The 9,863-nt window shown below is 37.8% G+C and overlaps 1 protein-coding gene across 1 annotated transcript in view; it reads left to right on the top strand.

Annotated features, from left to right (window-relative positions):
* The window catches only part of LOC107719294 (tensin-like), a 125,437-nt gene that overhangs the window by 90,680 nt on the left and 24,894 nt on the right, over positions 1 to 9,863 (top strand). The window contains exons 3-6 of the mRNA XM_016526693.1: positions 772 to 809; positions 8,283 to 8,354; positions 8,864 to 8,910; positions 9,098 to 9,269. Coding sequence (XP_016382179.1) covers positions 772 to 809; positions 8,283 to 8,354; positions 8,864 to 8,910; positions 9,098 to 9,269 — 329 coding nt within the window. The remainder of the gene's footprint in view (positions 1 to 771; positions 810 to 8,282; positions 8,355 to 8,863; positions 8,911 to 9,097; positions 9,270 to 9,863) is intronic.

The raw sequence follows: 9,863 nt of genomic DNA, 5'->3' as shown, positions 1-9,863 counted from the left end.
AGGCTTCTTTGTTCATATTTACCAAGGGTGCCTAGACAGACAGACAGACAGACACAGACACAGACACAGACAGACACAGACACAGACAGACAGACAGACAGACAGACATACAGATAGATAGATAGATAGATAGATAGATAGAAACTGTTTTTTTTCTTAACAAATTTGCTTTTGAAAAATAATCACTTACATGATTCATGTAGATCTGAAGAACTGTCACATTAGCAGAACTTCAGTCATATCTATTGACATTATGACATAAATTTCATGCTATTTTCATATTTTTGTCATTTATATATTTTGTTATGAAGTAAAAGTACCTCACTTCAGAGAAACTCACTGCTTTTAGGTTGCTGCAAATTTGCCGCAAATTACCAATAAATTAGCAAAGAAATGTTTTTGCAAGGGACATGCTATTTACACTGTAAATAGTCTTACAGTCTAAATAGTGGTAGATACTGTTTGCACCAAACATACATAGCAACAAATAGCATCTTGTTTGCATTAAGTACAAATAGTTACATGTTATTCACATAAAGTGTAAATAAGAGTAATGGGATATTTGTACTCAGCGCAAATATTGGGCAAAGATAAATTAGCCATGGGTACTTACACCTACCTGGCTTCTACAACACAGAGATCAGATTATCCTTACAAAGACCTTTTATAGAGTGAATTGGTACATTAAAAATAAATGACTGTATACTGAACCTTGAATTTAACAGATCAATGATTACATTTAATGCATTTTCTTCTTTCCTTTTCCTGCAGCGTGCAAGTTGTCCTGCCATAAGAAATGTGAGGTAAAGGTAAATCATGGATTTTTTCCCCTTCTCTTTCTTTCTTTCTTTCTTTCTTTCTTTCTTTTCTCAAAGAAGGATGTCTTAGTATTCTCTATCTAGCAGTGTATCATGTTAGATTTTGACATGAAGGATTTTATATATGCTTTTTATTTCAATGACCTTCACTGACCTCTGTGTGTACATGTGTGTTAGAATCACACTTGAATACATGGTCTGCTTTTTATCCACTGATTTATCCAGAGCAGGGTTAGCACCACTTCCGCAGGGTTAACCACTCATTGAGATGCCAAATGTGAAACAATGCAGTGTCAGAATGTTAAACCTAGATGCTTGGCAACAGACATCCCATCAGAAATTAAACAGCATGTGCCTCATATCACAAGCTTTGTACAGTCACAGAAGTTGTATGTTGTAAAACAGCCATGAAGGATTGATGTGCCGACATTTTTACTCAAGATAAGCCAGTTATTTAAATCACTCATACACTGTATTTATCCAATCATTGTTGCTGATACTGCAGATATGTAAATAAGAACTTTAACCCAGAGTTTAAGGATGAGCACTGTTTTAGTTCAGTTGGTTTGGTCGTATCAGTGTTACGTGTAAGAGACATTATTTTAGTTACCTGTGTGATCAAATAAAGACTTCTGGAATCTGAATCTGCCTCTGCTCATTTTTGATTGCTGGATTTTACAACGCCACAAGTCACAGTTGTCTGGGGAGGGCCCTTGAGGGAGCTTTGCCGAATTTGTGGGGTGTGCGCTGGTTTCATGTGGATCACCACTCACTGCCGGGCCCGACGACAATGACACCAGCTCCACTCCCAAACCAGTGCCCAGCCACAAACCATTGGACTGTGAGGAGCAGCAGCGTGAGCCTACCTCAGACAGAGAACCTGACTTCACTATGATGTATGAGTCAGCGCCAGTGGGAGCGACGGAGCGGAACATCACCTCAGAGCCAGAGTTAAGCATGTCTGAGCAGGTGTGCGAGCCGGCTGTATCATCCATCGCTGTGGGAGTTCTTGTGGTTTACGAGGGAATGGAAGTGAGCCCCGCCCACACTCCTGCTACTGAGAGTGAGTTTCTGAGTACTCTATGTTCTGTCATTTTGATTTCAGAGAGGATGATTCCCTGCCCCAATTACTGCCACCCAAATCGGACTGCTCTTCTTCTGTCTCGCTGGTCCTGCCTAGCCTCCCTCTCCCGCCTCTTCTCCAAATCTCAAGCTGTGTGTCTACCCAAGTCATGTCATTTTGTGTCAGTCCCTCTGTTCCTCCTCAGTCTCTTCTCCAGCCCTCAGCCACTTCTGCAACCCAGTCCTCACTGTCTCACATTAGCCCCTCAGTTTTTCCTCAGCCTCCTCTCAGTGGCACGGCAACACCTCGGGCCTGCTGCGAGCCAGCTCCTCCTGGGCGTGGGGATCCCTTGGCTCTGTCTCCGGCATCAGATCCCGTCATTTTACCTAGGATTGACTCCTCCACCTCCACTCCTTCCTGCCTCAACTCCAGCAGCGATCATCAGGCTTTCAGCTCCGCCTGCTCCATTGGACCATCAGCTCCACATGGATCAGATATCTCCTCAAAAATGCCACAGACTTGTGGGCTGTCCGCTGCTCTCCGGCCCTCCACCCCTATGGCTCCATTTGGCTCTGCCCTCCCTTAGGCTCCACCTCTGCCCTCGGGTACTCCAGCTCCACTTCAGCCCTCCGGTATCTCGGTTCTATCTTGGGTTGTCATCACTGCGGCTCTGTCATGGCCTCCGGGACCTTCAGTGTCCCTCTGTTCCTTTGGCTCTTTGTCTGCACTGAGGGGTCCTTCTCAATCGGCTCTGCCGCCTCCACTCATTCTCATGGTGGCGTTGAGACCCTCACTACCATGGCTCCTCCCTCCAGCAACGCCGCTGCAGGACACCATTCTGGCTATGACCTGGATCACCATTCAGCCGTTCCTGTTCAAGGTCATTCCCTGGATCACAGCACCATCTGAATCTGAATCTGAATCTTCATCTTTGTGTGTTTGTATACAGTGGTCGTGACAGCAACAAAGTATAAAATTGTGGCTATACTTTTGAAAAAGTTAATATTTTAATTTTTGCAGATTTGGCCGCATTATGTTCCATTGTAAATACCTAAATGAATAAAATGACTTATTTTATATTTATTTAGTAGGAAAAGGTGATACAAGTTGAAATTCATTTATGATAATCAGCATAATGCCACAAGTGCTGTTGATTGAGTTTAAGTTGTATTGAACTCGGGATAATCCTTGGAGAGTTACACCATAGTGCGGCCCGGTGGAAAAAAAGGTTGAGAACCACTGGTCTAAACTGTATATCAGTGAGTGCATGTCATTATTTATTTACTTATTTTTGCTGCAATAATGTATATTTTTGTGGGTTTTATCAACATTTTTATAAAAAAAATTAGCTTGCTAGCAAACTAGCTGGCTTCAGTGTTGGTTGAGTTGGTGCTATTAAAGATGTTGCAGACAGACTGACCTTTTTAAATGTTTGTGAAGTGTTGTTGCATAAAAATCTGTTTTGAGTCTGAGTGATATCTGTTTGGGCAGTGCTTTTGACATAAGGCCCAGTGGCATTTTAACTGAGGCCTTTAAGTGAGGCCTTTAAGACATTTAAGTGAAATATACTGAGACATTTTACCCTTGGTTGTTTTCAGACATTATTAATATATGCATCGCCATCAGTCATGGGGCCAATCCCCTGCTGACCACATTAGATGTTTGCCTGATTCTATCAGCGCCCTACCATGCTAGCATGTTAAAAAAAAAAAAAAGGAATAAATAATTAACATTCCTGTTTCTTGAAAGATAGGGCATGGCACTAGCAACAGCAAGGTCATTGATTCAATTCCCAGGAAATACATGAACTTATAAAAAACATGCACCTTGAATGCTGTTTGCTTTGGATAAAAGTATATGCCAAGTACATAAATTTAATGTAAATGAAGAAGACAAATCAATAATAACAGGCACAGTTTGTTTTCATAATCAGACATGAATAATAATCTATTCACAATAAAAGAGGAGTACAAAAATGAAAAACATATTCACCAAAAAAGTTCCTTAAATATCTTTGAAGGAATGTGGACTAGGCAGTAGTGTTCCATGCAGCTAGAGGACGAAAGTGAATGTGCAAATGCATGATGTCATCTGTACCCCGTTTTAATTGTACTACCCTTCTTCTTGAAAACAGTAAAATCTTTGGAGTAGCTATGTATTAAAAATGTACAAACTTTGTATAGAGAATAGAAGAAAATACGTAACATGTAACCTTAACACTGATAGGTTTAGTGTAAATGTTGAGGTCTGTAAACATATAGATCAACCTAATATTTATCTTCAACTGCTAGATAAAAAAGGATGTAGAGATTTGTATGAAGTCAAACTGTATGGGGCCCCACTACAGTTCATTGTCACATGCACCACTGAGTACCACCACAGCATTTGTTGTGTACAGAAGAAGAGAGAGAAAGAGGGGTGCGCATATATTCTTTATCAGACAGATTGTTCTACATGGAAAAGGGAGCAGTGTCACCAGGAATATGGACATGTTTTAGAAATCTTTGAAAATGAACATTTGAGAGATTAATATTATAGGTTTGGGTAGATGTGAAATGTTTGTATTCTGAACATGTTCTTGTCTTGATACTCAAGACACATTTTGTTTTAAGGCAATAATAAAATATTTTAATATCTAGTGTGTTTTATTGTTATGTCTTTGTTTTTAATAAATTGCTAATATAATGTGTTATTTGCTGTGTTAATTTGCATTTATTGCTCTTTTTTCAATGAATTGTTTAAAGTGGAGCAGACTTGTATCTAGTAAAAACAGTTTGGAAGAATAAGGCTTTTGTAAACTTTCAGAAAGGAAACAGACTCTCGAAACACAGTGCTTTTTGTAGGTAGTTATGACCACGCCTGTGAATAAAAGCTTGCAGATGGATCCACACGTCTCACGTCTCGTCAGCCCCATTACAGTAGGACACCCTAGAGATCCAGATGCTATTGAATTTTTTTTAAAGAGTAAATATGTCATTTACTCACTGTCATGTCATTCTCAACCTATATGCCAATATATTTCAGGTTCATCAGGTTACAGTGGAATGCAAAAGGGAATTTTTTTGAAGAATCACAGCTCTTCCATAAAGGTCCATAAAAGTTGTCCATACAATCCATCCACTAGAGCCAAAGCTTGTGTAATGTATTATGAGAGGAACATATTGAAATTTAAGCTGAAAATCTTCCCTTCTGCTGCAGCTGTTAAATAGTATTCTCCATTCAACATATTTGAACTGGATCGAGTTCAAAATCCATCAATTATATAAAAAAATAAATAAATAAATCTAAACAGTTGTGAATCAGTGAAAGGGAAAACCACCATCATTTAACAACTTAAACTCCCCTTTTCCTTTGATTCCTATCACTCATTCAGTGTTGTACCAATAAAGGCAAAAAAAATTCTTTTAAAATTCATGGATGTCAGTAAATCCTATAGGCCAGTATTTTCAAACAAAGAGGAGCCACAATCCATGTGGGGCTTTTGTCATTGGGTATCAGGCTGCATGGTTGTATTAAGCAGGTGGTTGAAAACTGGCCAGCCTCTGTCTAGGAGTTGTAGACTTGTCACAACCCAATGTCCATTCAGATGATTCTCTCACTCAGATCTATATGTTGGAGTTGTGTGGTCAAGGATGTAATCTGCTTGCCATGCGCTCCTGGGCATTCAAGACTGTGGGAATCAACTCTTTGCTTTAGCATATTATCTGTATGAGAAGTGCCCTCCAGGAGATGTTTTTCCAATGGCCTTCTCTGGGATAATATTTACCTCAGTCCCCATGATCCCAAGCCTGTGCTGCCTCTGCCATTGCCACTGCCTCCACTTGTTCATTCATGGATAATGGGTTCCTATATCTTACCTATGTGACCATGGGAATGAGCACATGAGTTTGCCTACTGTCACTGAGGTGGAGCATATTCCAGGTGCATTTCCTAGTCACTACCTGCCAAGAGAGAAGTTATTACTCATCTTTCTGGTCATTCACCGTGGGTTATAACTCCCTCCTGTGATTATGCAGATTGTTTACAGGTGCTTCCAGTAATGCAGCTCCTCAGACAGGTGTTCATACACTTGTGTTCAAAAGTCTAAAGAAATATGTGCAACAACGATTTTCTTTGGTAAAGACAACTATTATGTGCCGTCCACATGTGCTGTAACTTCTAGAAAAGTGACTTCTAGGGACATCTAATTTATTTTGAATGAACTGCCAACTTCCGTTGACATGCGACTTGACGTGTGCAGTAACTTCAGAAAGTTGATAAAAGTTTAATTTCATGCAATTGAAGAGCAACTTTCGGGAGTGACAACCAATGAGTGAAGACTGTGACAGTAGAGCTCACATGTCACCCATCTTAAATGCAGGCAAGACAGGACTGAGAAGTTTCGGAGCAATTTCAATGGTCTATATGATTTTTCTGTAACCACATACATGGATAAAATGGTGTGTGGAAAAGAAACTGTTGGCAGTCTTAGTGAGTTTGATTCATGCATTGATAGTTTATACTGATGATTAAATGAGGCAATGAGCAGTTTAGCACTTCTGCAGTTCATCTTAAAACACCTTCCCCTGCCTGATGTTCATTATTAAAGACAAGCAAACATATTACAGTATTTGTCAAACTTAAATGACATGTTAGAAATGGGCACTATTTTAATAAAGTGTTTTGTTTTAGTTGAGCTAATTAACCTGCTAGATAAGCAGCTTCAGCTCACACAGCTCAAGTGGATCAGTCCCCAACCTTATTGACTATGATTATATTATTTGAAACAAATGTATTCTTTTAGAATTTTGTACTTTGAAATATATTATTAGTGCATTATGAGTGCACAAGATTAATATCTTAAAACTCTTGATGCACATTTTTTTATATTTTATTTTATTTTTATTATAGTTGATGAAATAAAACCCATCATTACAAACATTTGTCTGTGTCATAGTTCAACAAGCGAGGTTAAACACAAAAGAAGATACAATATTTTGAAGAATGTTGGAAACCAAACAATTGACAGTAGCCATAGACTCCCGTAGTGTTTTTTCCCCTCCATACTGTGGAATTCAACGTCAACTGTTTTGGATACCAACATTCTTTAAAATATCATCTTCTTTGGAACAACTTGAGGAGTAAATAATGACAGAATTTTCATTTTTGGGTGAACTAGCATGTGTTCACATATTGTTATTCTCATTCATAAAATAAAAAAATAATTTTGTTGTCTTTGTAGTGTTTAATATTTATTTTAAGTAGATTTGTATTGTACATGCAGGCTTTGCTGATCAGCACTGCTCATCAGGTTAAGCAATTACAGATTGAGAAAATGTTTCCCGCACACTACAAACAGCGTGTCAGTTTCCCACACACCACAAACAATGTGGAGCATGCTGATTAGAAAAATATATAACTGGTATAAATCAAAATTGTCAACACTGGTGACCCCTATGTCACATTAATTAATACATTTAAAAAATAATGTGAACCCTTCCTGATTTACCTGGATTCCATGAAGTAATCATATAAAAAAATAATAAAAATATCATTCAAAGTTGAAAAAAAAGCAATAATCTATTTTATTTGTGCAGCAAATCGAGAGTTGTGAGATTAACAAAACTGGAGAAGAACCAGCACTTCAGCCTTTAGTCTGACCCTGGTGCAGTTCATGTCAGTACTATATAGTACAACACATATTGTTTACAATTCTTTGTTATATGAAGAATATGCTGAGGAATCGTGTATTCTCAGAAAGACGCAGAAGTAAATACAATGTCTTATTCATTAAATATCAAGACATTTATATGTGAATACTTCCATCACTTCTATACCTTCTGTAGATCTATTCTTTATAGGAGTATTCACAAGACTCCCTTCTACTTCAAGCCTCTACTACCATAGCTTGTTCAAAGTCATACATCAATCCCTTTTTATAGGTAGTTTATATCTAGAGTGGGTAAGTGACCAGGAAACGCAATACACAAAAATAATTGTGAAAACCACCCAACTCTGCAAACGGTATTTTGGTTTTCAATAGTTTTGCTTAAACCTTCTTTGTGGTGCAGGCCTCTAGATTTCAGTCAATGAGATGAGACAAATTTTGTTTGTTGAGTTTGCTGTTCACAAGAACGTTCTCATGATGGGGGCAAGAAGCTCGGGTAAATCTAAAGGGTTCAAATACATTTTGTAGTATTGTGGTATATTTGTGGCCCTACAGGACCGAAATTGGACACATATGATGTTAAATGTTGAATTAGCCCTTGTATATCTGTGTAACTGAATTTTTTATTTACAGTAAGTACAAATTTGTTTTTCACAGTTCTATCAGACAAGGTAGAGCAAGGAAAGTTGTTAAAAATATAACTGCTGCATTCAGTCTAAATTTGTCTCCCTCTATCTCCTCTTTATATCTACAGGTAGCCACAGCCTGTGAATCTACAGCTACTACAACTACTACAACAACAACTACTACAACTAACTACAATCAGGTAAGATCAATCAGGTAAGAATCAGACAAACTGCCCAAAGTCTAAAAAAAAAAAGTGTTCTTTTTTGTTTGTTTGTTTGTTTTGTTTTTAGTGGAAACATTATTTTGATTTCAGCACAGTTCCAAAGTTTTTAGCAAAAGCATAACTTTGAGTATTACATACAGTGGTTATTATTCAGCTGTATTATACAGTTGTATTGGTGGTAAATTTTACAAAAGTTTTGAGGTTTTCTTTAATTTATGTTATTGTGCCCCTTTAGTTTTGGTTTTTAAAGTTATAGCAAGGGAAATTGATGAAGTTTTGCATGCATTCTCTAAATGTTCTATGGTAATGTAAACATTGTGGCAAGAATCATTACAAACCACACCTAAAAAATAATGGGTCATATCTGCATAAATATTTATATTTATTAGACGTTGAAAATATGTATGCAAGGACAATTACATATGTTAAATTGAAGTGTGTGTGTGTGTGTGTGTGTGTTTCTGTCTGTCATCCTCTATAACTAGGGTTCTACAAAGTCTCCCAATATGGACTCGAAACGAAGACCATCCAGGTATGCATGCTTCCACATGTGTTTGGTGTGTGTGCTTATGCAGTAATAAGCTATGTCTGATAATATATCAATTCCGCTATTATCTGAATAATTTTAGTTACTACCAGAAAAAAAGAAGAAGATTATAAATAAGTTATCTGCATCTTTTATTGAGTGTCTAGCATTTGTTATTTGTCTTCCATCTAAGGACCCTAAGTCTGATGCAAAAAATGGAGGAAAGTAATGAGGTGGACCTGGTCTACATCACAGAACGCATCATTGCTCTGTCCTTCCCTGGTGCAACAGAGGAGCATAGATACAGTGTGCACCTGAGGGAGGTGACCAGCATGCTCCGTTCTAAACACCAGCAGCACTATCTAGTAAGTATCCTCCAACTTTCACAGCAACTGACAGACAAAAACTCAAAAAAACGTTCTAGTGGATTATTTATGGTCAACTAGGGTTTCTCTGTATGAATATTAACTAGTCATTATGTGATGTGAAGTGATGATCTCTTTCTGTGAGGATGTTTAATGCTAGGGAATCTCTATGTGTAAATTATTGTACTTGGGTAACTTAGACTTAGTTACTTAGTCTTACGCTTAGACTTGAAAAGAACCTAAGCAAGAGACGCTCTAGAAGCAAGTTACAATAAATAGAGCCAGACGAAAGACAACATTAAGACTTAAATACAAGGGAAATATCATTCAAAGAGTCAACAAAAAGAAACCTGAGCTTTGTCCAAAATCACCCTCATCCCCTTATAGTGCACCATTTTAAGTGTCAGATCTTGTTTATATTTGTACATATTTCTTTATCCAAAACCAAAGTGGAGATTATCTTGTGCACTTTTTCAATCATATAATGCACACCACAGTAAGCAATTTACGATGCAATGGCTAGGGAATACCTATAATGCACTGTTAGGGTCACATAATATTTCAAATGAATTGGATGAATGATGATTTTTTTTT

This window comes from Sinocyclocheilus rhinocerous, unplaced genomic scaffold, assembly GCF_001515625.1.
Source record: "Sinocyclocheilus rhinocerous isolate Xijiao unplaced genomic scaffold, SAMN03320098_v1.1 scaffold1142, whole genome shotgun sequence".
Taxonomy (NCBI): Eukaryota; Metazoa; Chordata; class Actinopteri; order Cypriniformes; family Cyprinidae; genus Sinocyclocheilus; species Sinocyclocheilus rhinocerous.
The sequence above is the reverse complement of the archived record's forward strand: the minus strand, read 5'-3'. Positions and strand labels throughout refer to the sequence as shown.